This window comes from Ochotona curzoniae, unplaced genomic scaffold (assembly GCF_017591425.1).
Source record: "Ochotona curzoniae isolate NIBS_2020 unplaced genomic scaffold, NIBS_Ocur_1.0 contig_3819, whole genome shotgun sequence".
Taxonomy (NCBI): domain Eukaryota; kingdom Metazoa; phylum Chordata; class Mammalia; order Lagomorpha; family Ochotonidae; genus Ochotona; species Ochotona curzoniae.
The window spans coordinates 4456378-4483006 of record NW_024466004.1 but is presented as its reverse complement, the minus strand read 5'-3'; the positions used below and the strand labels follow the sequence as shown (position 1 = coordinate 4483006).

Below are 26629 nucleotides of genomic sequence, written 5' to 3'. Positions count from 1 at the left end.
GTGAAGTGGAAACAAAGCTAGGTCTTGGGAAGTAACAGAAAGCAGGCTGAATTTTTTTTTTTTTTTTTTGAGCGTTGCCTTCACTGTGCGCAAGGCATCTTGGAAGTTGTAGTCTCTACGCAGAGAGGGCTGAGCCTCGCGGACTCTCCGGAGGCCAATCAGCAGAGCGCCAACTCGCTCTCCGGCCCTGATTGGCTGAAAGTCAGCGGCCGCCCGCCCCGCCGCGACCCGGGTCGGGCAGCTCCCGGGTCGGGCGGGGTGGAACCCGCGCTCTCCCCGGCGGTGGTTAGTGAGGCTCGGCAGTGCAGCCATGGCAGAACCGCAACCCGTGCCCGGTGGCCTCACGGACGAGGCCGCCCTCAGCTGCTGCGCCGACGCGGACCCCAGCACCAAGGTGGGCACAGACTCCTCTCGTCCCGCGCGTCTCGGGAAGCAGCGGGTTCCTGGGGCTCAGTCGGGGCGGGGTGGGAGGCGGCCCAGCTGGGCCCGGATTCGAACTCCGCTGGCCGTGAGCTGGGGGTGCGGGGTGGATAGTGTGCGATGGCGAGGATCCGTTTCTTCCTGTTGCTTCAAAACCTGGCGACTCTCCAGGCATGGACTTGTTTATTTGGGGACAGTAGCTGGAAGTCAGGCCAAGCCGGGGTCACGTTCCCTCCGCTCTGGCTGACTGGGTCCCCCGGGTTAGTCCGCATGGCGAGACCTCCCTCCTGGCCTAGGCTCGGAGGTCCCTCGCCTGGGGCGAGCCTTGTGGTGGTGTGCGGCCGTCCTCCTGGGACTCCCGCTTCCCAGAGCGCTCGCTTCCTGTCCAGCTCCCTGGACAGGCAGCCCTAGGAGGCCCAGGCCCTGGTGCCCGCCACCCACGTGGAGTTCTTGGCCGCTGACCTTTGTCCTGGCCTAGCCCTATTTGTGGTGGGCATCTGGGAAGTGAACCAGCAGACGAAAGTTCTTCCTCCATCACCTCCACTTCCCCTCTCCCCCCCTCAACTCTCCTTGTCACTCTACGTTTCGGAAAAATGAAAATATATTATGAAGATCCCTGACTGTGCCATCCCCGCCCCAGGTTCCAGCTTAGCTACTCCAAAGCTTTGTCATCGCACCCTAGCTTTCACCCTTACTCAAGACCACAGTTCTACTCTCTTTGTGGGTGGTGTCCCCACCCCTACCCCGAGATTACTGAAGGGAGTCTCAAAGATGCCACCTGTGACCCTGTGTTTTTACAGCGTGACTCGGCAAGGAGGATGACCTGTTGCTCTGAAGGCTTCTGCTTAGTTGCTTCTCTGCCAAGTCAGAGCAGCTCACTCAGGTGTGGCACTTCCCTGCCTTGCGGGAGAAGGCGCAGCAGCCACAGCAGCTGGGGTTCACTGTCTCATCAGTGATGTGTTTGTTAGGGTCTGTGACTTTGGTCCTTGCTTGCTGTTGGACTTGGGGCAAAATCCATTACTTATGATTGCTAAAGCCTTTGATTAGTACCTAGTACTTGGCTTAGGAAAAATATTAGTCACTATAAAATTAAGGGAGGCTTGGAATACACACATGCACACACATGTTCACGCTGATCTCGCATGTATATTCCTTAATACCTGGTTATTTCATATAATACGAATTGAGTCATTTACTGGAAATTAATTTACCACCTAACTAGGGATCTTATGTTACTGAGCAATTTTAAGCAAGTAAAAACGATTCTTAGAAAATACAATAAATACATTCTTTGTATCTTTGTTTATATTCCACATTATCTAAGTTTCTGTAGTTTTTGCTGTTGTTGTTTTGAGATCCTTAAGTTTAGACCCTGGAAATGCCATGTGGAGAAATGACATGGAACAGTAGTATCTTTACAACCAGCGTGTCAGCTCCTGCCTGGGTGCTCTGAGTACACTGCCTAATCCTCACAAAAACCCTATGAGGAAGGCGTAAGTATTATTTTCCATTTTACAAACAAGGAGATTTTAACACAGAGGTGTTAAGTAACCTTCCCAGGGAGGAGCCCTTTTCTCCTGGGCTTCCACCCTTCTCTCCTTTAGGGTGTTGATTCAGCAGTAATTTTAGAATCTCCCATGAATGAAAGTTGAAAACAACAACAAACCCTTGCATTAAACTCAGCTTCATTGCTGATGGTCCAGCATGTGTAAGAACATGGGCTTACTGTGACATCCCTTCTTGCAGCGTATGCCAACTGTAATATCGATGGAACCAGGTTTAATGAGCTGTTAAAATTATAGAGCACCCCAGGAGCAGAGTGACAAGTTTCCAATGGTTTCCATGGAGTGGTGTATGCACAGAGTGTATGGATTTCGAAGTCTGTTTTGAACTTTCACTGCTGTCTTTGACTGTGGTGATCTTAAAGAGCAGTTGGGCTGAGTTTGCGAGAGGAACAGGGGGCTGCCTCAGAGAGCTGCTGTTAGGATACAGTGAGGTGAAATGTGTTATGATGAGCGATACAGTTCAAGATTCCATTTCAGCTCTGGGGATCCAGGAATGCATCCTGGACAAATGGTGTCAGGCCTTGAAGAGTAGATATGATTCCAGTGAATACAGGCACATGGAGGGCATCCCAGGGGAAGGAAGCATCTGGCCAGAATGTAGAATGCTAGAAATATAAAATATAGGCACATCCTGGAGGGTTAGTCAGCTAATTTTGGTCAAAATTTCAGATTATCTAAGTAGCAGAAAAAGCTAACATGGGTGGTTAAAACTTAATCATGGAGAGTTTTGTGTGTAACATTCAAAGAACTGATGAGATGTCATACCTAGTGGGGAACAATTGAGGATTTCAAAGCATCCCGTAGGATAGGGGGCATCTGCATCTGGAGGTGATGAGGTCACTTATAAAGCTCTGTCATGAGAGGGTGTTTGGCCAGGTGGTTAAGACACCAGTTCCCACATCAGAGTGTCTGGGTTTGATCCCCTGCTGTGGTTCCTGAGTGTGACTTCCTGACAAGGCCAGCCCTGGAAAGCAGCAGTGATGGCTCAAGTAATTAGACTCCTGTCACCCATGTGGGAGCCCTGGATTGAGTTCCTGGCTCCCAGCCCTGGCCTTTGCAGGCTTTGGAGAAGTGAACCAGTAGATGAATGTGGTTTCCTTTTGTCACCCCCAGATCCCCATGCCTTCCTCTCAAATTCTTTTTAAAGCAAACAGCAGCAACAGAACCTCTTCCAGAAGATGAGAGACTGATGTTGAATAGGAAGAATAGCACTGGCTGAGTGTCAATGTGTTGATTGATCATTTGCAGCTTCATTTATGAAGGCACCAAGGAGTGTTCAGCTGAACCACATCTGGGGCAGCCTTAGTTGGCTGAGCGTCTTCAGAAGGCTACACCTTACAAGCAGTGATCTCCACGAGGGCTTCCGTATTAGTGTTTGCCATTATTTCCAAACCACCACTATCAGTGTGTTGCTCCTTCAGTCTATAAATATGTGTCTGTGGCCCATGTTCCATCTGAGTGATAAGGAATGAGGTCAAGGAAGAGTCTGTGTTACTAATGGTTGAACCAGGTTGTACTAGATAAGGAGGTAGCTGTGTAGAACCGGATGCAGGGGGAGAGGAAATAGGAAATGAAAAGGAGGAAGGACAGTGGCCAAGTGAATCACTTATTGTTGTGGACAGGCACAAAGAGAGAACTGAGTCAGGAACCTGCCAGCAATGCAGTGAGACTGAAGTTAGAGGTAATAGCAGTGAAGGGGAGGGCGCACAAACAATTATGGAGTATTCAGAAATCTGAGAATTCTCATGTTTGTCACTTCTTGCCTTCTATAAAGATTTGTATTTGGCAAATATGTTTTATAATATATTTATAGAAATATGTTTATGTATTTTATATATTATATTTTATAAAAATGATATATTTGCACTGATGCGTTATTCATATGTAATTGAAGCAAACATACATTCACTTAGGATACATGCTCTTTTTTTTTCTTTATGTGATAAAGGCATGAAATAGAAAATGTTTGCAATAACTAATTTAGGGAAGTTATGATAAAAGGTGATGCTAGAGAAGTATACAGCAATCATATACTTCATGCTTACTTTTGGAACAGTCTCCCCAAAACATTAACGGTAATGACAGAGAAAGGCACAGAGAGCTCCTACCTGCTGGTTTATTTCCTAAATGCCCACAGTGGCTGAATGGGGCTAATCTGTAGCAGGAAACCAGGGACTTTGGTCTCCCAAATGACTGGCAGGAACCCAGCCATTTGCCTCTTGGAAAGCTGGAGTCAGGAGCCAGAGGGAAGCTCAAACCCAGGTTCTCTGGTGGGGGATGTGGGCATCTTAGTGGAGTGTGTTAACCACCAGAACAACACCTACCACTATAGATTTATTTTTAAAAGTTTCGTTTTGTTTATTTGAAAGGCAATATTACAGAGAGGGGCACACACACACACACATCTTCCATCTGCTAGATTACTCACCCATGGCTGCAGTGGCCAGGGCTGGGCCAGACCAAAATCAGGAGCCAGGAGATTATTCTGGGTCTTCTGCATGAGTGCATGGACCCAAGTACTTGATCTATCTTCCAGTACTTTCCCAGACACATTAGCAAGGAGCTGGAACTGAAGTGGAGCATCTAGCGCTACTAAAACGAGTGCTTGGATGGGCTGCTGGCATCACAGGTGGTGACTTTACCCACAGTGCTGCCCTCAAACATTGATTTTGTAAAAATTAAATTGTTTTCCTTTTATTTGAAAGCAGAGACAGACATCCGAGCAGTCTTCTAGGCACTGGTTAATTTCCCCAATACCTGCAATAGATAGGGCGAAGAGGGAGGATCTTTTTTTCTTTAACTGAAATGACACAATTTGGGTTTGCGTTTTAGAAAGATCATTCTGGATTGCATTTAGGTAGGACTACAAGAAGCAGGGAAACAGTAATCCAGGCAGGAAGTAGAGTGGTCATGAGCAAGATAATGATCATTAGGAAGGCTAGCTAGAGAGAACTTCCAGAAGGACTGGAATAGTCCAGACTCTAGGATTGGATTTGAGACAAAGTGTTGAGGAGAACTCAGAGAAGGCTTCAAGTTTCTGACTTGACCAACGGGAAGGTTAAGGCATTCCCTTTTGGAAACAAGAAGGGTCATGAAGAGGAAAACTAACAAATCTGGTGTTTTGCATGGGTGAAAATGACCAGTAGGTGTTAGAGATGAAAGTGCAGAGCTGAGTGTAGCAGTATGGACTGGCAAGCGCAAGGTTGGGGTTCAAAGGCCATAGACCTCGGGGTGCTTCATAATTGTAACAAGTACAGTAGTAAACAAAGTGGCTTACTCTGGGCTAGGTGTCCAGGGAAGCACTTTCACTCATTATCTCTTTTTAGCTCTTCTGTAGGAGCAAAGAACAATAATTATCTCTACCCAAGGAGGTGGAAACTGAAATTCAAGGCACTTGATTCACTCAAGCTCTTAGTGGCAGAGCCTGTGTTTGAACCATGTTGCCTCTCAAAAATAATTTCTCTCACATTTGTGTGGTGATTTTTTTTCCTTTTGTGTAAGAAACAAAAGGCTTCATGACACTAAACACTTCTAGGATTTTTCTCTTTTTTCTGTTGTAAGGGTTATTTGACATGTGTGTTCAGTGATATTTGAAATAATTAAGTTTTTTTTCCCTTTGTGCTTCTTGCCTAGTTCTGTGTCCCTTATCTGTGGGTGCATATGCTCCTTGAAGTATGTTATTGGATTGGATCAGATAGAATAAATATAAAGGGGGTAGCGAAATTATTTTCTGGAACAGTTTGTCACATTCTGAGATAGATTGAGTCTGGAAAGAAGTGCTAGAAAAAGGAAGATAGTAGAGTGAAAAATATAGCCCACTCCATTGAGCATTAACCATAACTCCAGTTATCACAGTAAAACTCTTTTGTCCCCTTTAAGATACAGTTGTATCCAGAAAATGATCCTTAACAGAAAGTGCTTGAAAAGCTGGTGTTATAAAATCAGGGGAAAAACAAAATTTTATTTTATTTTTGTTTTATTACACCTAGGGATAGAGTTCACAAGTCTTTTCCCCTTTTTATTTTTTGCTAAAGGTCGACTAGCTGTGTTTCTCAGGAAATAAAGAAAAAGGACATTTTGTTACTAGGTCATGCTGCTTATTGTAAAAGTAACCTAATTGGAAAATTGCATCTAGAGCAGGGAGTTAGCAATACCTGATATGAAGCCATAGCTTTGGGCTTCCTGTCTGCAGTGACTCTTCTGTGTCCCACTTGGAGATTCCAGAAGCTGTGCCTGGGAGTTGCCCTCAGAGCTACTGGTGCCTGTGGTACAGGAGGAATTTATACTTGGGTGACTGCCCCTGTGGTGGGAGTACAAAGGTGAGGACCAGCCAGGTACAGGTTCTTCTGACAATGAATTGAATGAAATTCACAAAGACAAGTGAGGGTAAGAAGTGAGGATTTGTTACAGGAAAAGAAAATTATTCTTCTTAAGAGAGTAGCAACAGGCCAAAAATCAAAGCTCAGATTGAGGCTGACTAGAAAATAGTTGGGGATGTGATTTTGCAGGAGATGGTCTTGGAAGAGGGGTCCTTACTGCGAACTTGGTGTTAGGCCCTCTGGCCATTATCATGTCTGTATGATGGGTTCTAAGTGAAGGATTTTTTTTAAGATTTATTTTATTTTTATTGCAAAGTCAGATATGCAGAGAGGAGGAGAGACAGAGAGGAAGATCTTCCGTCCGATGATTCACCCCAAGTGACCGAAGTGGCCAGTGCTGTGCCAGTCCAAAGCCAGGAGTCAGGAACTTCCTCCAGGTCTCCCACGCACTTGCAGGATTCCAAGACTTTGGAATCAACCGCTTTCCCAGGCCACAAACAGGGAGCTGGATGGGAAGTGGAGCTGCAGGGATTAGAACCAGCGCCCATATGGGTGGGATCCCAGCACGTTTAAGGCAGGACTTTTGCTGCTAGGCCTCCCCGCTGGGCCCGTAAGTGAAGTATTTTTAAGCTTGTAATTTTTTTTCTCAGCCTCCACAGTTAGCATGGTTGAAGAAGATAAAGAAGCACAATTTTGGAATTCACTTTTGTGTTTCCCACATAACCCTTAGCTGTCTTCTGCCTCCCCATTTTTTTTAAGGTTTTATTTACTTGAAAGTCAGTTACAAAAACAGGGGGAGATGCAGAGAGAGCTTCCATGTGCTGATCCCGTTCCCTAACCCCCAGGTGGCTACAGTAGCTGGAGTTAGGCCAAGCCAAAGCCAGGGACCAAGAGCTTCTTCCAGGGTTTCCAAGTGGATGGGGCCCAAGTACTTACTCTTTTTTTTTTTTTAAGATTTATTTATTTTTATTGAAAAGTCACATTATACAAAGAGGAGGAGAGGCAGAGAGGAAGATCTTCCATCCGATGGTTCACTCCCCAAGCAGCCACGGTGGCCGGAGCTAAGTCAATACAAAGCCAGGAGCCAGGAGCTCTTCCAGGTCTCCCACTTGGGTGCAGGGTCCCAAGGCTTTGGGCCGTCCTCGACTGCTTTCCCAGGCCACAGGCAGGGAGCCAGATGGGAAGCAGGGCTGCCGGGGTTACAACTGGCACCCATGTGGGATCCCGGTACATGCAAGGCCAGGACTTTAGCCACTAGGCTACCATACTGGGCCCAGGATAGATTTTTTTTTTTAAGAATTATTTATTTGAAAAGAGTTACAGAGAGTTATCTGCACCCACATGGGAGCTCTAGAAGAGGCTCCTGGCTTTGGATTGGCTCAGCTCCAGCTGTGGCAGTGACTTGGGAAGTGAACCAGAGGACAGAAGATCTTTCTCTCTCTTTCCTGCTAACTGTATTTCTGACTTTCCAATAAAAATAAATAAATCTCTAAAAACAAATCTATCCTACCTTTTCCTAAAACAAAGAAGCAAATCTTTGTCAACCAGCAGCATTTCTAGCAAACCCCCAACAATTTAGGCATAAAAATTCTTTGTTTTATTATCTTATTCTGGGGCATTACATATGAAAGACAAAGAACTATCAGAGTTTTCGGACCAACAGTATTTTGATACTAAAAAGAAAACTGTTATCTGAGCATAGGACAGATTGATTAATTTGTAGAAGACAAGTGCTTCTTGTTATTTATTTCATCCATGTAGTTATAGAAATTGTTTTAAAATATTTATTATTTGAAAGGCAGAGTTACAGAGAGAGAGGTTATTTCTGCTGACTCATTCCCCAGATGGCTGTAGGGGTAAGGGCTGAGTCAGTTTGAAGCCGGGTTGTCATGAAGATTACATCAGTTGCTTCTCTCAGTTAATTAGAACAGTATCTGGCACATACTTTCTTTGTCTGCGTCTATTACTTTATATATTATAAAGGGAAGAACATCTTGAAGATTCTTGGCATCCAAGTTCCTTTCCAGAAAAGGCTGCAGGAAAGGAATGGTTAGGAGAGCTATAGGAATACATAGGGTTGTCCAAATTCTTTGGTAAGTACTGGCACCGCACCTAGAGAAAAAAAGAAGTTATAAAGTTATGTGGTCCACCAGTACTGTACTAACACTGATACCAGAAAGATAGGAAAGATATGAAATATGAATGTGACCAATGTGTTACTGGAATAATACAGTACAATTTCTATACTGGATCATTACGGGAATTATGTTAAGGGCAGTTTTGGGATCTTATACTTTTGTTTTTACAGAAGATAAGATCAGTAATGTTGGTTGCAGCCGTCTAGGTTAGGAATTCCCCATAGGTCCTGCTGGTTTAAAACTAATATATTGATAGGCCTTTGTTCCTATTGGAGAACCTGGAGAAGAATCTGCTTTTAGATTCTTAGTGCTGTCTAAATTCAAGTCCTTTCCATTTGAGAACAGAGTTCCAAGGTGTCGGGGACCAAGTTAACTCCTTGGACCTGAACCCCTGGAACTTCGTGCCAACAGCCTTAGATTGACCCCTCCACCCTTGGAGTCTCTGACTCTCCTGCCACACTGCTCTTCTGCCTGCTTTGCTACATCTCCAGCCATTCTCATTTCCTCTTCTTTTTAAAAATAGGTTTTATTTTTTTTTTTATAATGATTACATGATGGATCAAGATGGGAAGGATCAAGGTTTAGAGCAAATTAGGTGTGCTTCCAAATTTGCTATTTCTCTTTTCTGGGGAAAGGAGAGGGAAAACGAGGGGAACCACTAATGACTTTGTACACGTCTGCTTCTCAGGTCTTCCATTACATTAAACTCACCTAACTAATCCAGGCTGATTTCCCTATTTTAAAGTCATCTGATGAATAGCTGCACCTAACGTTAGCATTTGATAGAATAATCAAGAACATCTTGACAGTTTAGTGTTTACCTGCAGCTCCCTCCAGACACTGCAGAGCTGGCTGAGCCCCGCGTGCAGTGGGGAGGACACGCTTGCTGAGGACTGCCTGAGAGCCCGTGTTATTGCTGTGATCTGGCCTGAGAGACGGCATTGGGATTTTGTCCTGGAGTTGGACTCTGAGCAAACACCGCATGAACAGAGAAGCAGCAGTCACTGATTGTCGCTGGCAGGGGAGACGGTCCCTGTTCCTAGTGTGCATGGTGCTTGTTTTAAACTGTGTTTCAACAGGCATGTAAAGTGAACGTGGCTTGTTGGTTTTAAAAATACGGTTTTTGTGTTTAGCCTCGCTTCGTTGCACATGGTGTGAGTTTTCTGCAGATAGGTTCAACAGGAGAAAAACCAAGACCTGCTTCTGAGTGGCAGGCTGTCCAGAGCTGCTTTCTCTTGCTCACCTGCCTGCTGAGCTGGGGCCCTTAGGAGGGCAGCACCTGACTGAGAAAAGCAACCCAAAGACTCCAGAAACATAACCTGAGGCAACTACCGTAGGTAGGATTATAAACTGAATTTTAAAAAAACTAGTCATGGAGACCAGTTTTAATAAAATGTCTAAGCTAGTTTTATTTTAAATGAGAATTTTAACACTTTGGGGGCCAGTACCATGGCTCAAAAGACTAATCTTACTCCTACAAGTCTCAGCATCCCATATATGTGCAAGTTCATCTCCTGGCTGCTCCACTTCCCAGTCAGCTCGCTGCGTATGGCCAAGATGACCCAAGGCCTTGGACCCCTGCACCCATGTCAGAGACCAAGTATCTCTTGGCTTCAGTTCAGCTCAGCAGCAGCCGTTACAGCCATCTGGGGAGTGAACCAGTGGATGGAAGGTCTTTCTATCTTTGCTCTCTGCACATCTGCCTTTTTAATTAAAAATAAGTAAATCTTTTTAAAAAGTGCACTTTGGTTACTTAAAATTTAGCAAGACAGAAAAATGTCCTTTCCTAATGATGCTGAATGAATCAAGTGTATTGTATTTTTTATGTGCTGGGAGTTTCAGGAGGGAAGTGACGATGGGACCAAAAAGTTGGTGGTCAGAATTTTTAGGCCTGTTTTGTCGCCCATGGAGGTCACAGGATAAATATCTGTTGGGAAGCTACTGAGAAGGTTAACAGACTCATGATCTGGAAGGTCCCTGTGGGAAAAGGAAGCCTCAAGTTGGAATCCTCCAGCTCTAACAGTTAAGCTGATCATCTAACGTGATTTTCCTATCTGTGAAATAGGGCTGTTTGTTTGTGGGCAGGAAAACCTCACAGGATTCTAATGAAGTCAAACCCCTATGCAGTGTATTTTGTTGTTCTTGTCAAAGCTTTGTTTGTGTGTTTGAAAGGTAGGATGACAAATTTTTCATCCATTGGTTCAATCCCAAATGTCCACAGCAGTCAGGGCCAGACCAGGCTGAAGCCAGGAGCCAGGAACTCCATCCAGGCCTCCTCCGTGGGTGGCAAGGGCCCAGGTATATTTGGCACATCTTCCACTGCCCTCCCAGGTGCAGTAACAGGGAACTGGGTCAAAGGCAGATCAGCCAGGACTCAGACAAGCACTCTGAGGTGGATGCTAAGTGTCTCAAGCAGCGACTTAACCCACTGGCCTCATGCCTTGTGTGATTGTTACTCCTAATAATCTCAACTCCAGAAATGTATAGATGCTGTTACTGTTTTATCAGTCAAGACTTATGTTTTCTGATGTAGAAACTGGACCATTTCACGAAGTAATTAGAGATAGTATTATCTTTTTAGTTATTTAGGAGTCTAGGACCTTGCTTATCTACATAGCTGCCAACAGATGGCTCTGGAAGGGCATGCATGCACTCATTCGATAAAGATTTATTAATTAATTATTGCTTCTATAATGAAATGAATTCTTTTTTGTAAGATCAGTGTCTTGGTTTGGGTTACCCTCAAAGCAGCGTACATACTGGAGACAAGGAGGAGTGTGATTGCACATATTTTGGGAGAAGTCATAGAGAACTGGTGGAGGAAGCCAAAATAGGTATATATGAGTGAATTACTACTGTGGAGTACTGGGGTTCACCCAGCCTCTGAGGGAAATGTGTGGAACATGGCTCAGAACTGTTCCAGGAAGGGGCAAGGAAGCCAGGGTTCCCTTACCTACCTTTGATGTAGGGTGGGTTGTGCGCTTCCTGGTACTTGGGACCTGCCCCAACAGGGGCCTGTGATGAGAAGACATCACTAAGAGAAGCAGAGGAAACTGGGAGATACGTAACTAATAGTTTCCTGGTGATTTCCATGATAGGCTAACAGAATCCTTGAAAAATAAATAAATAACATGCAATGATAGGAGGCTATATCCTATTACAGAAAGCATGAATGTTGGCAATAAATAGTACAGGTTAAAAAGTATTTAATACCTACTGTTTTTCTTTAGGATTTCCTGTTGCAACAGACCATGCTAAGAATTAAGGATCCTAAGAAGTCATTGGAATTCTATACCAAAGTCCTTGGAATGACGTAAGTAAAATATGTGTTGGCATATTAATGCTTAATTATGAAATATTTATTTATATCTTAGTGTTATAATACTTAAATGTTCATGGAGGAGCCAGTGCTGTGGCATAGCATATAGAGCTGCCAATGACTCCAGCATCCCACATGGGTACCAGTTCTTGTTCTAGCTGCTCTGCTTCCAATCCAGCTCCTTGCTAATAGCCCAGGAAAGCAGCGGAGGATGGCCCAAGGCCTTGGGCCCTTGTGTCCACATGGAAGATCCAGAAGAAGCTCCTTGCTCATGGTCTCAGCCTGTCCAATCCCAGTCATTGCGACCATTTAGGGAGTGAACCAGTGTGTGGAAGATCTCTCTTTCTGTCCCTGTCTGTGTAACTCTGACTTTCAAATGGATAAATAAATCTTTTATTTTAAAATGTTCATAAAATATTGGATTAGGAGATAATTATTTGATGTAGGAAAAATTCATGCATACCAGGAGCCTAGCCATTGAATCCCTGGCCAAGACACCTACATCAGTACGCCTGGCTTCCATCCTGGGCTCCAGCTCTTCATCCTAGTTTCCCGCTACTCTGGATCCCAGGAGGAGTGGTGATGTTTCAAGTAGTTGGGCTCCTGCCACCCACGTTTGAGACTTGAATTGAATTTCCAGCACAGCCCAGCACAGCCCTGGCCACTGTGAGCCTTTGGAAAGTGATCCAAGATGTTCAATCCTCTTCTCTCTCTGCCTCCTACCTTTTGAATAAGTAAAAATAACATTTTAAAAATTCGTGCATAGATTTTTTTTCATAATCTTTTCATAATAGACATTTTCCATGAATTTTTCAAAGATCCCTTGTGTGTGTATGAATTGTTTTCATTTATTTATTTTTTGCGTTCAAATAGATTTCATTCCATTTCTCTGTGAACTTGTTGAAGTCCCCTCAGACTTAGCTTTGCAAACAGCAGGGAGTTTTCAGGCCAATTTAAGACTTAAAGGATCTTTTGTGACAAGGCCTAATTGGTGAGGGCTTCTGCCAAGTTCCTTCTCTTCCAACAAAAGGCCCGGATACCTTGTTTCCTCCATGTTCCCTTCTCTGAGAGCTGCCAGCTAACTCCTGGATGTGTTCAGAGTCCTTTTGAGGTTCTAGCCACTTTCAGTTTGTTCAGGAAAGTTATAGATAGAGGGGCATGTAACTCAGAAATAAATGGCCTGCCTATAAAATGTGTTTTTATTGATCAGGTAATATGCACTGATCTTATAATCATTAAAACATATTTATTTGCCCATTCTTCTCCCCCCTTCCCTTTTTATTTCCACGAATTACATTTAGGACCTGATGGTTTTTTAAATTAATTTATTTTTATTTGAAAAGTAGAGTTAGAGAGGAAGAGGCAGAAAGAAAGATATTCCATTCCCTGGTCCACGCCCCATATGGCCACAATGACCAGAGCCAAGCCGGTTTGAAGCCAGGAGCCAGGAGCTTCTTCCGAATCTCCCATGTAGATGGCAGGGGACCAAGACCTTGAGCCATCCTCTGCTTTTCCAGGCAATTCACAGGGATGTGGATGGGAGATGAAGCAGCTGGGATTCAAACCTGCAATCATATGGGATGTTAGCTACATAGCTGGAAAGTTAGCCCACAGCACCACCTTGTCAGCCCCAGCTCAGGGATCTTTTATGACAATACAGATATACTACACAGAGAGTAAAATGGTGTTTAACATATTAGCTAGGATAATATCCATTGATAATGAGGGAAAAATTCAAGTAACATATAGAGATCTGAGTTTAGATGATGTGACCAGGTCGAAAAAGTACAAAATGGGCCTGGCAGCGGTGTGGCCTAGCGGCTAAAATCCTCACCTTGAAAGCCCCGAGATTCCATATGGGCGCTGGTCTAATCCCAGCAGCTCCACTTCCCATCCAGCTCCCTGCTTGTGGCCTGGGAAAGCAGTGGAGGATGGCTCAAAGCCTTGGGACCCTGCACTCGTGTGGGATACCTGGAAGAAGTTCCTGGCTCTTGGCTTCGGATCGGCATAGCATTGGCCGTTGCGCTCACTTGGGGAATGAACCATCAGACAGAAGATCTTCCTCTCTGTCTCTCCTCCTCTCTGTATATCTGGCTTTGTAATAAAAATAAATAAATCTTTAAAAAAGAAAAGTACAAAATGAGAAGTGATCACCTTCCTGCTTTAGGTCTCCTCCTAGAGATAGCTGCTGTTAATCAGTCCTTGTGATTCTTCCTGGAAAAAGTTGGTCTGTGTGCATCTGCGGTGGATTTGAAGTGCAGAATGCTAGCAGTGAATTGGGCACTCACTGTGCCTCAGGCCCTTCCTGGGTTAGTCCGCTCAGTCTTCACAGTAGACTCCCAGGGTAGCTTCAGTCCCCAAGTTACAGATGAAGAAATCCCATCAAATAGCAGATGAACTCGCAGTCCCCACTACCCTTCAGAACTGAGATTAGAACCTGCCCCTGGCTGACTGCATTGCTGATCTTCCCTGACAGTAAAGCAAAGGGTGAACTCACCTGAAAAAAGCGAGTTGTAGTGGGCGCCTTCACATCACTGCCTGCCTGATGGATCTGGAATGCTTGGGGAGTTTGCTTTCCCAGGGGCACCAATAATGTCTCCTGATGGAAATATTGGAGGTGTTTGATTCTTTACCACAACATATCCGATTATATCTTATTTGTGAGAAAATCAGCATATTGATCTGGTGGCCCCAGAGCTGTGATCACTGGTTAAGTAGAGTCCTCGGAGCTTTTCCACCTGCTGCGCTGCAGGCATCTGCTCTTGTGCATCACTCAGGGTCATCTCTGAGCATTTCATGTCCATTTAGCTGAAGAAAATTATGTGAGTATGCATCCTCAGTTTTCTGACTCCATGCAAAATAATCCTGTGCTGTTTAGACTAGTTTATAAGCTGTTGCTTTGTCTTTTTAATTTATCTAAAAACTGCATTTTGGCAGATAGTCAAGCCTCCGTTTACAACCATAACATTCCTTATTTGGAATGCTAGTGCAGGCCTCAACTACTCTGCTTTTGATCCAACTTCCTGCTAACATGCCTGGGAAGGCAGCACAAGACAGCCCAAGCACTTGGGTCTCTTCACCTGAGGGAGCAAGCGGAGTGGAGTTCCTGGCTCCTGACTTTGGCCTGGCCCAGACCTAACTGTTGTGACCAGGTAGGGACTAAACCATAGGTAGAACAGCAATCTCTATCGCTCTCTCTTTTTAAGATTTATTTATTTATTTATTTTTATTGGAAAGGCAGATTAGATTTATGGAGAGAGGGGCAAACAGGGAGATTTTCCTTCTGCTGGCTCACTCCCCAAGTGGCCACAATAGCCGGAGCTGAGTTGATCCAAAGCCAGGAACCAGGAGCTTCTTCCAGGTCTCCCATGTGGGTACAGGGTCCCAGGGCTTTGAGCCATCCTTAACTGCTTTCCCAGGCCACAGGCAGGAAACTGGAAGGGAAGTGGAGCAGCTGGGATGCGATCCAGTGCCTGTGTGGGATCCCAGCGCTTGCAAGGTGAAGAATTAGTCATTGAGCCATCTCAGTGGGCCCAGCAGTCTGTCTCTGTAGCTCTGCCTTTCAAGTAGATTTTTGCTTTTAAAAACATATTTATTTAACTAAAATGCATTTATCTGAAAGAATAATAAAGTAACACATTATATTTTTCACTAAATGAACAAAATTGTCATTTAAAGAAAACATTTTTATTTTGAAACAAGTTGCATAATTCTGGCTATATTCATTATATTTGAAGGATTGGTGAATTACAAAAGCTTGCTTTTTTAAAGATTTATTTATATAGAGAGAGAGGAAGGAGAGGAAGGAGAGACAGAGAGGAAGATCTTCCATCCAATGATTCACTCCCCAAGTGACCACAATGACTGGAACTTCGGTGATCCAAGCCAGAAGCCAGGAGCTCTTTTAGGTCTCCCACGTGAGTGCGGGGTCCCTAGGCTTGGGCCGTCCTCGACTGCTTTCCCAGGCCACAAGCAGGGAGCTGGAAGGGAAACGGGGCTTCTGGGATTAGAACTGGTGCGTTCAAGGTGAGGACTTTAGCCACGAGGCCTCCACGCTGGGCCCCAAAAGATTGCTTTTTTATTTTTGTGTTTCATTAATATTTACAAATTAGCAGATTTAAGAAAAATACTTTATTTATTTGAGGAGCAGAGCTATAGAGACAGAGAGGTCTTCCATCCACTGGCTCACTCTGCAAATGGCCACAATGATTGGGGCCAGGCCAGGCCAAAGCCAGGAGCTTTATCTGGGTCTCCCTAGTGGTAGCAGGGGCCCAAGCACTTGAGCCAACTTCTGCTGCTTTTCCAAGTGCAGTAGAAAGGAAGTGAATTGAAGAAGGAGCAACCAAGACTGGCTTGAACCCGTGTCCATATGGGATCCTGGCACTACAGGTGGTGGGTCTATTTGGTATACCACAACTCTGATCCCAAGAGATTTTGTTTCACTAATTAAGTCATGTTGATTTTAGTATGACTCAGTCTTTACTATTATTAAAGATTCATGCTTGTTGATTTTTAATTTCAGGCTAATTCAAAAATTGGATTTTCCTTCTATGAAATTTTCACTCTATTTTATGGCATATGAGGATAAAAATGACATCCCCAAAGATAGAAATGAACGATTAGCATGGGTGTTTTCCAGAAAAGCTACCCTTGAGCTGACACAGTGAGTATGAATTTTTTCATCTTTTCTTTTCTCTACAATGATATTTGACAAACTGTAGCTAACTAATGTTTAGGTACTTGAACTAAAGTCTTTTTTTCTTTTAATTTTTTATTTTTGATATTGTTTACATAGTTGACAACGATCATAGCCGTGAGGACCACCCATTAGGTGGGGAGGGTCGAGGCATGGGGAGAAGATGGGTGGGACAAAGGCTTCCAATTTTCTTTTTCTTTCCTTTTCTCCCATATCTGGGATACGGAGGGAGTTGCTGCTCCCACCTGCCAGACCGCATCAGGGTACCTGAACCAAAGTCTGAGAATATCTAAAATTATATTTTTTATTGTTTTTGCTATATTTTTGTTCCAGAAATGTTATATCTCACTTTATAAATTTAACAAAGCATTTATATTTCAGGTGTTTATGATTTTAACACATGAAAGTACAAAACTAAATATTTCTGTCTTTGCCTTTTCATTTCTTTGCTTTATTTCTCTACACTAACAACTAACAACCACCAAAACACCGTTCATTTCAGGTTATGTGATTTGCTAGTGTGTCCCTTGATTCAGAACAAAGTCAGCCACTAGTTGTGTGACCTTCAACAAATTATGTCACCTCCTGAAGGGGCTGTCTCTTTATCTAGAAAATGAAGGGTAGGGATCTGGCGCCCGGAGCTGTTTGGAGAGTGTAATAGAAGCGGGAGGGCTTGGCACCACCAGCATGCTGCAGTGGTTCTCTTTATTGCTCTGGCCCAGATGTCTGATTTGCTTCTCCTCTCCTTAGTCTGATAGAAGGCGTGCTTTGCCCCTTTGCCCTTTCTGCATTGAAAAACGCCTCTTGTGGCAGGAATTCAGCCTAATGTGTAAAGTAGCCTATACACACTGTGGTTTTCCAGGGAGAGAGTTCTTGGGCTGTGGGACGCTGGTAGTGATATGTTTCCTCTCCTTGTAGCAACTGGGGCACTGAGGACGACGAGACCCAGAGCTACCACAGTGGCAATTCAGACCCTCGAGGATTTGGTACGTTTCTATGGAATGGATATGGATTTATGGGAGTCTTATTGTGTGTGGCCATATGGTTATAGTAAACTTGAAAAGGTCATGATCTAATTATTCTGTATAATCAGTTCATTAGAAGTATGATCGTTTTTATTTTCCACAATCTCATTTAGGAATTATTTTCAGAGTTTCAGTATAAACCTTCTACTTACTCCGTAATTTTAGTATTATAATTTTAGTATTATAATTTTTAGTATTATATTTTCACTGGTTTTTCCAGTTGAAAAAGAAAACTGTAGTTGAAATAATCCTAGTTTCTGCTGGCATATACTTCTACTTGGATCTAAAAAACTTGTAGTTGGGAAACCATGGATTAAGCTACTTGCAATGCTGGCATCCCTTTTAGAAGTGTTGATTCAAATCCCAGCTGCTCTGGCTTCCCAGCTCACACCTCTGGGAAGGCACGAGAAGATGGCCCTAGTGCTTGATCCCCTGCTACCCAGGCAGGAGACTACGGTGGGGTTCCAGAGTTCTGGCTTTAGCCTGGTCCAGCCCTGGCTGTTACGGCCACTTGAGAATAAACCAGAGGATCAAAGGTCTCTGCTTACCTCTCTTTCTCACTGTGCCTCTCAAATAAAGCTTTTAAAAATAAATAATAATAGAAAATTAGGATGGCAGGCTTAATCCTACTGCCCTGTCGTCGTCGGTGCTAGCAGCAGACATACTAAATATGAGTAAGTGATTACTCCTTTTGCTAGATTATTCTTAGAAAATTGAGCTATGCATCAACAAATAGTGGTTTATCTTAAGCAATTTATATATAATTCATATCAACTGATTTGTTTCATTATATTCATCTAGTAAGACTATATTCTTTAATGTATTATAGGTTTTGTTCCTGTTTAGCTAAGTCTGTTCTCAAGTACCTGCATCCTCAAATAAGCAAGGTTTGAAAGCCACTTGTGGTGTTTGAATCAACCAGTGTCATTGTTTATTCCCTCTCTCTGCTTTTTTTTGGGCGGTGTCACCTAAGGTCACATTGGAATCGCCGTTCCTGATGTACACGGCGCCTGCAAAAGATTTGAAGAACTGGGAGTCAAATTTGTGAAGAAACCCGACGATGGTAAGTCTACCACTTCCCATGTGGAGGCCTCTTCACTAAATGCTGTTAATCAGGACCCACGGAGTCACTGTGGGGCAAAACCCGTGTGGTTGCAAGTAAGAGAAGTCAGCTTCAGCCAGCTTGAGGAAAGAAGGGAAATGATGGGAAGAATGCTTAGGCATCTTAGAGAGTGAAAGACAGTAGGCAGCTAGCATGGCTCCCCAAAGGGCCACACAGGATCCCCCACACCTGAGCTCCCACGCCCACTCCGTCCCAGCACGCTCTGTCATCGGCTGCCAGCTCTCACTCTTTCAGGCCATATCCACCTAAAATGGATTTCCTTAAAGTACGTTTTATCTGGATAGTAAAATAACCATACCAGATTTCTTTGGTTAATGGTTGTCTGATATTTCTGGCATTTCTTGTTTATTCTAAGTTTTTATGTCTACTTATGCTTTAGGCATAGCTCCTAAGGTAGGATGTGGGTAGATTTTGTTGTATTTACATGTTGTAAATATTTACATGTAAAAAACAAACATGCTGTTTTTGCCTAGATGTCTCTGCCATCATAATTTACTTTTTAGTTTAAATTGGAAACATTTACTATCTCCTTTTTTTGTTTGTTCTCTTTTCAATGTTCTAATTTTTATTTGAAAGGCAGAGTTACAGAGACAAGGAGGAAGAGAGATTATCCATCTGCTGTTTCACTCCCCATATAGCCCCAATGACTGCAACTGGGCAGGTCCAAACACCAAGAGCTTCTTGGTCTCTTGCATAGGTCCATGAGTCTAAATGCCCGGACCACTCTCTACTGGACTCCCAGGCCAGCAGCAGGGAGGTGGGTCAGAAGTGGAGCTGCTAGGTCTAGTGTTCACATTGGATGCCAGCAGCACAGGCAGAGGCCCAACATGCTGCACCATAGCACCAGACACTCACTGTTTCATTTTAATTATTTTTTAAATTCAAATAAATACTCCCCCCCAAATGAGAACTTAGTTCTCCTCCCTCTATCATATTATTATTAATCATACTGGGATATTATTGATTAAATTTTCTCTTTTTTGATAATAAATAGATTCAGGCATTTTGTTCATCTTGTCTTCATATATCTCTTTCATATAAAGCTTTCAAATTTCCTTTTCCTTACATCTAAGTACCTTAATCACAACTGTTTTTCAAGGGTTTGTAAAACCTCGGGGGATTATATATGCCTGAGAACCATGCCCTTATATATGAATGGCAATTTAATGGAATATTCTTAGTTTATTTTACCGCACTCTTCAAAATTCCTCATCACTGCTTTCACATACAATATCATCATTGAAAAATTTGCTATCAGCCTGATTTGTATCCTTTCTTAAAAATTTATTTATGTGAAAGGCAGAGTGACCAGAGATGGAGAGAGAGAAACAGAGAGAATGATCTTCCCCTCACCGGTTCATTTCCCAGATGGCAGCCAAGAGCTGCATCCAGGTCTCCCATGTGTGTGGCTGGGGCCCAAGCCCTTGAACCATCATCTGCTGCTTCCCCGGGCACCTTAACAGGGACAGAGCAGCTGGGGCTCAGAGTGGCACTCATAGCAGACACTGGTGTGGCAGTTGGTGGCTTAGGCCAGTGTGTCACAACACCAGCTCCTGTGTCCCTTCTTGTATTATCTTCTACTTTGTCCTTGCTTTCTTACTGAAAGATTCTGTCAGTTAAGCAAAGAGCTGATTTTTCCCCAAATATGTTTTTCTGATAATTAAGTCATCATTTGTGTTCTCAGCCCATTCTAATTCTCCTCTAATTTCTTTAATTCTCATCTGGATTCCTTTAATATTTCCATACTCTTCTTCCATATGGGTAGCATTTCATACTGTTTCTCAATTTTACATGTGTTAATAGTTCTTGGGCCATTGTAGTATTTCTTCTATCTTCTATTTGAATCTATAATCCCTTGGGGTTTTTTAAAATCTATTTATTTTTCTTGAAAAATCTTACAGAGAAAAGGAGAGGCAGAGAGAAAGGTCTTCTGTCTTTCCCAAGTGGCTACAACAGCCAGAGCTGAGCTGATGTGAAGCGAGGAGCCAGGAGCCTCTTCTGAGTCTCCATGCAGGTGCAGGGTCCCAAGGCTTTGGGCCATTCTGTGCTGTTTTCCCGAGCCACAAACAGGGAGCTGGATGGGAAGTGGAGCAGCTGGGACACAAACCAGTGTCTGTATGAGATCCCAGCATAAGTAAGGCTAGGATTTAGCCACGAGGCTATTGCACTTGGCCCAGGTTTTTTTGTTTTGTTTTGTTTTGTTTTGTTTGTTAAAGATTTGTGTATTTGGGGGCTGGTATTATGGCTCAGTGGATTAAGCTGCTACCAGAGATATTTGTATTACATCTTGGAGCACTAATTACTATCTCGGCTGTTCCACTTTCGATCCAGCTCCCTGCTATTGCATCTGGGAAAGCAGCAGAGGATGGCCCACGTTCCTGTGCCCCTGCACACATGCAGAAGACACAGATGGAATTCCTAGCTCCTGGCTTTGGCCTGACCCAGCTTTTGTTACAGCCATTTAGGGTGTGAGTGGAAGAGCTCTGTCTGTCTGTGTCTTTGTCTCTCTCTCTATCTCTCTCTCTCTTTGTAACTCTGCCTTCCAAATAAATAAGACATTTTTTAAGAAAAGAAATAGGGACTGACACCATGGTTGAATGGGCTAACTCCTGCTGTAGAGGTGCCTGCATCCCACATGGATGTCAGTTTATGTCCTGGCTGCTCCACTTCCCATCCAGCTCCCTGCTTGTGGCCTGGGAAAGCAGTCAAGGACGGCCCAAAGTCTTGGGACCCTGCAACTAGGTGGGAGACTTAGAGGAGGCTCCTGGCTTCTGACTTGAGATCAGCTCAGCTCCAGTTGTTGCAGCCATTTGAGTAATGAACTAGCAGATGGAAGATCTTTCTGTCTCTCCTTTTCCCTGGAAATCTGCGTATAAAGAATAGTAAACAAAGGAAAGCAGGAAGTATACAGAGATAGTGGATCCACATCAGCCCCAGCCATTTTCCTCAGTTGCTTCAAGCACAAGCTTTGTATACTCTGTGTTTATTCTCAAAAATGTCTGAACTAGTAGTTTCAAGTACTCAAGGTACTGGAGAGAACAAAATTAAGCACTTTCTGTATATTCTCCCACAGCCAAACTGGTGCAGTCTACCTGCTGGTTCAAAGCCAGACTACTACCTCTCACAGCTTCCAGGTTAAAACAGGAACCACCACACCTTCGCCTCCTGTCCCCAGCCATCAGCCTCAGGCTTTCTCGCTTTTTGTCCTCCATTTGCTAACTGTGTACTTCTGGGACTGGTCCTGGGGAAATAATCCAGAGATAAAAATCAAACCAATTCAACATCTTAATTCCTCAAGTACATTTCTCAGGTCATATTTTTCCACTTAAGTAACAACTCTAGGCTGGTAGGTTCTTCCCCATCTCAGTTACTGATTCCTGGAAGAAAAGAGTCTGATTGGCGAAGCATAAGTTACCTGGGAGAGGGCTTTAAAGCATCTGTGTACCCCAAACACCTGGTCTGGGGTGTGCATGAACCATGCTGCCTGCTCCCTCGAGTGCCTCCCTACTTCCTTTTTGTTCTCTAAGATAGTTTCTGTGACCACTGAACTGGTACACTGAAATGGTATCACAAAGGTGAGATAAGTACATAATAACTGAAAGGAGCCAGTCCCACAGCTCATTTTAGGAGAGCTGCTCTCCAGCCATGGATGGAAGCTTACTATTTTAGTCAACCTAAAAGCAGCTCCTGGCTTTGATCTTGCCTAGCCCTGGAAGTTGTAGCTTCCTTTTTCTCTCTATGTAATTCTCTCTTTCAAATTAAAAAAAAAAATTAATCCCTAAAAAATAAGAAAGAAGGAACTGGCATAGTGGCAGTTCCCAGGCCACTATGGACCTAAATTGGCACCCATATGGGATCCTGGCCCTTGCAAGGGGACAATTAGCCAGTTGAGCCATCACTACTCTACTTCTGATCCAGTTCCCTGCTAATGGCCTGGGGAAAAAAAAAAAAACAGTGGAGGCTGCCTCAAAGCCCTAGCTCCTGCACCCGTGTGGGAGACCCAGAAGAAACTATTGGCTCCCAGTTTCAGACCAGCTCAACTCTGGCTATTGTGGCCATTGGGGAGTAAACCAATGGATGGAAAAGTGTTTGTGTGTGTGTGTTGTCTCTCTTCCCCTTCTCTCTGTAACTCTTATTTTTAAGTAAAATAATCTTAAAAAAAAAGGAAGACTTAGAGTTGAATAATGCTGACAACATAGAATTTCTTAGAGTTGAAAGTATCAGCACCATGCCTTATAAAGTTGAATTAAAATTTTTTTGTTGAATTTTTCTTTCCAGTAATAAAAATTTTCATTCTACAGGTAAAATGAAAGGCCTGGCATTTATTCAAGATCCTGATGGCTACTGGATTGAAATTTTGAATCCTAACAAAATTGCTACTATTGTTTAGTGGTATGGGAATGGTCCTCAGTGATGTCAGTAAGATGGAGATAAGAAAAAAAACAACAGATTCAAGATGCTGCAGTGCCAGAGGCTTTGGGAACTGATGGATCATTGTCGCAATTTGAATTACTTTCAATTTTGTGTCCTTGGATATAGTCGTGACTTTGCTTTTTGGGTTAATTAGAACAAATCCCTTCAGAAGCTGCATTTGCCTTTTTCTGTAACCTGAATATTCTAAATACCACTTCTCTTTAAGTTTTCCTTTGAATCATTTATATGCTTAAAAAAAGAAACCCTTGGCCATGTATGTGCTGTAGTTATCATCTGGTGGTCTCAGTTCCTTAGAAGTGTTTTCATGATGGAAAATAAAGAACACTGAACCACAATGAAACTGTGTGTGTACTTCAAACAGTATGAAGTGTTTGCTTTACAAAGGAAAAGTTACCCCTGAGAGCGATACAGAGGCATGCTGACAAAGATACTGATACAAGAATGAGTTTCTTTTTATTGATAAAGTGCTTTCAGAAGTCAAGGACTGACCCCGTTTCTGTGGAAGTGGGGAGGAGGAAGGGAATGGCCAGCCACTACAACAGCCTTTATCTCACTTCAGACTCTCCAGTAGCACATGAGAAAGACAACAGGATAGATGCATAAAATAATTTAATAAACTATAAGTAGTATCAATAGGCCCTATTGTTTTTAGCACGTAGATTGTGCCTCAAAGTTAGCATCTCACAGGGCCTCCTCCACTAGTCTTCTCTTGTGAAGCCCTCCTTGACTTCAGCCTTCATGCTCCAGGCCCTTGGGGCTAAGGGACATGGTGAGGCCAAAGCAGTTAGTGTCCAGGGCAGCAGACTGCTCTGTGTTCCTGCACCAGGGTCGCTTATACAGCTTGCAGAGTCTCACTTGCCCTCGGTCTCTGCGATTCCAGGGCTCTTTTATGGTCACTTATATTCTGTGATCACCAGATATTAGCTTAGTGGTCTTCCCTGCTGTGATTGATATTTGATAGATTTCAGAAAATCAAAGTGACTTTGAAAATCTCTGGCCTGGACAATACAGATATCCAGTGTATGGTTGAAGTACCTTTGAATGTTCGGTAGACTTCAGTTGGAGACCTTAGAACAGGCCACACCAACGGCCCTTGTACTGCTCCTTTCCTTTTTTGACAGAATTAGCACATATAAACCATTGAAACAAACAGCAGTACTCAAAAATTGAAATAGATTTTAGTAAGACTATTTAATTTGCAAGCAACTGTCCAGTATGTACTTTGTTTAAAAACTGTCTCAGATCAGCATTGTAGTATAGCAGGTCAAGTTGACACCTGCAATGCCAGCATCTCATGGGTGCTTGTTCAAGTCCTGGCTGCTCTACTTTGAATCCAGTTCCCTGTTAATGCACCTGGGCAAGCAACAAGATAGCTGAAGTGCTAAAGCCCCTGCACTCACACAGGAGACAGGATGGAGCTCCTAGCTTTGACGTGGCCCAACACTAGACATTGCAGCCGTGTAGGGAGTGATCCAAAAGATGGAGGGTCTTCTCTCTGACTCTGCCTTTCAAATGCATAAAATAAATCTTAAAAATATTGTCCACAGGGAGTGCCAAGAAGATTTGAAAAGATTTGCAAGTTTATTCTGAACTGGGGACAGTTAAATTCTGTGCAACCTGCTCTGAAGCAGATTCTGAGGGCAGGGGGGTATGGAGGAAGAAGCAAGTACGAAATGGAGGATTGTAGCACAGAAAGTACAGAGAGGAAAGGCCAAATATACAGATGAGTCACTTAAGACTGATTTTACTTGTTGAGTACTAGAAGAGATGGAAGAATGGGTGGGCAGTGGGTTCACAGATGACCAGAACCCGAGTCCTCCCATCTTTCTGGTCTCATTCTCACATTTGTCTCCAGGTGTCACAAGTAGACCAACAATGTACAGTGAAAGGAAAAAAAAAAAAAACCTTCAATTCCTCATGGGCCTCTGATTAAAACTAAAATATCCCCAAAGCTTGTCAGCACCATTCCTAGCACATCTCAGCCAGAACTAGGTCGCTTCCTGTTTCTAATCACGGACAAATGTGGGAGATAAACCCGGGTCTCTGCCTGCTACATGATGGGTTAACCCATGGCCTGCCTGCCCATGACCTGAGGCACAGCTTCCAGCCGGGGTACACCTGTGACATGACTGGAGGGTCTAAAGGGATAGACGTGCCTTCCAGTCAGTTACAATGTCCTTTGTGTTGGGGGTGGGGGATGCTGGGACTGCCCCTCTGCATTTCCCTTTTTCTAGTCTATATAAGTTGTTTACACTGCCATCTCACCCACTGGTGGCCTCAGGGCCTGCTGGCAGTAATCACCCCAATAGGCAAAGGAGACTGGCCCCTTCTGACTTAGATGGACTATCTTTACCCAAGACCAGCTGCATAGGAATGGACCCTGGATCAAAATTGAGATTGGAAGAACAGAATTAGAAATGGGGGCTCCCTGGAGGGAGCCATAAACTGTGAGGCCTGCCTCCATGCTTGATTCCAGTTTCTTGATGATCCGCACTTGGGGACAGCAGGTTTGGGCTCAAGCAGCTGAGTCTCTGCTTCCCAACTGGGAGACATAAATTGAGTTCCAAGCTCACAGCTTGGGCCTTGTTGATCCCTAGCTGTTGTGAGCATTGGGGTTGGGAGGTGCTGTCCTGTAGATGGGAGCTCTCCATCTCTCTTCACCTCTCAAATATGTACATGCACATAAGAAAAATTTAAAAGAAATTTGCTATTGAGAGCCTTGTTTGCGCAGGGAGCTATCAGAAATCTTAAGACAAAGAACTTAGGTTTAACTGATTCTTTGCCATACCAGGCTTAGCAGACCCTTCTTATTACAACCTAGTAACATTTCTAATATACAGCACACCCACTAGCCTGAAGGAAAGTGCAGTGAGGAAGGAAAACTAATGGAGTATTGTTGGCACTGCTTAGCACCAGGATTCCGCTATAGTTTTACAGCTTTAAGTGCTGATAACGTGTTTCAGCAACTCAGAGAACTAGGGAACTATTGGGAGCGTTTTCCAAAATCCTGAATAAAAGAATAAGATTCTGTTATAGGATAGTTTTGTCCCTAATATATACCTAAAGTATATAAGTAAAGTAGAAATTCCAGCCCCGAATAGCAAAAAGCAAGCTTTGATTTCTTTTTGTAGAACTATTATTAGATTTACATGAATTTCGCTGATAGTACTAAAGCTTCTGTATACAAATGCCAAGCTTCTCCTTTTCCTCCAATGTAATGATTTTACAATTGGCATCATCAATGAGCCTATGTGAATTTGTTATTATTAGCTAGCATGCATAGGCTTTCAGGTTCTCCAGTTTGTACTTCCCTTTCCTAATAGCAGGACCACATTCAGGAAACCAGGCTAAATAAATGCCCTCTTCTGGTGTCTTCCAGCTCCTCTAGAGTCTGATTGTTCTTCAGACTTTTCCTTGTTCTTGACAATTGTTGACAGTTTTGAGGCATCCTGGTTTGAGGTTTTGTAGATTGTTTCTCATTGTGGATTTTCTGAGAGAGAGAGAGAGTGTGTGTGTGTGTGTGTGTGTGTGTGTGTGTGTGTGCACGCGTGTGATGATCAACTGAAGTTATGGGTTTTTAAGAGGAAAGT

General features: G+C 43.6%; 1 protein-coding gene across 1 annotated transcript; it reads left to right on the top strand.

Moving 5' to 3' along the window:
- The first annotated feature begins 235 nt into the window (after positions 1–235).
- On the top strand, positions 236–23374 carry GLO1 (glyoxalase I). Its single transcript, XM_040983312.1, has 6 exons — positions 236–394; positions 11673–11755; positions 16284–16424; positions 17376–17443; positions 18456–18545; positions 22907–23374. The coding sequence occupies exons 1-6, from the start codon at positions 311–313 to the stop codon at positions 22993–22995; spliced, it is 555 nt and encodes a 184-aa protein (XP_040839246.1). The 5' UTR covers positions 236–310; the 3' UTR covers positions 22996–23374.
- The last annotated feature ends 3255 nt before the right edge of the window (positions 23375–26629 follow it).

Excerpts from the sequence above, each read along its gene's own strand:
- GLO1 (XM_040983312.1), top strand. The coding sequence starts at position 311 with ATGGCAGAACCGCAACCCGTGCCCGGTGGCCTCACGGACGAGGCCGCC. Across the intron at positions 16,425-17,375 it reads GCTACCCTTGAGCTGACACA|CAACTGGGGCACTGAGGACG; the intron begins GTGAGTATGAAT and ends CTCTCCTTGTAG. Across the intron at positions 18,546-22,906 it reads TGTGAAGAAACCCGACGATG|GTAAAATGAAAGGCCTGGCA; the intron begins GTAAGTCTACCA and ends TTCATTCTACAG.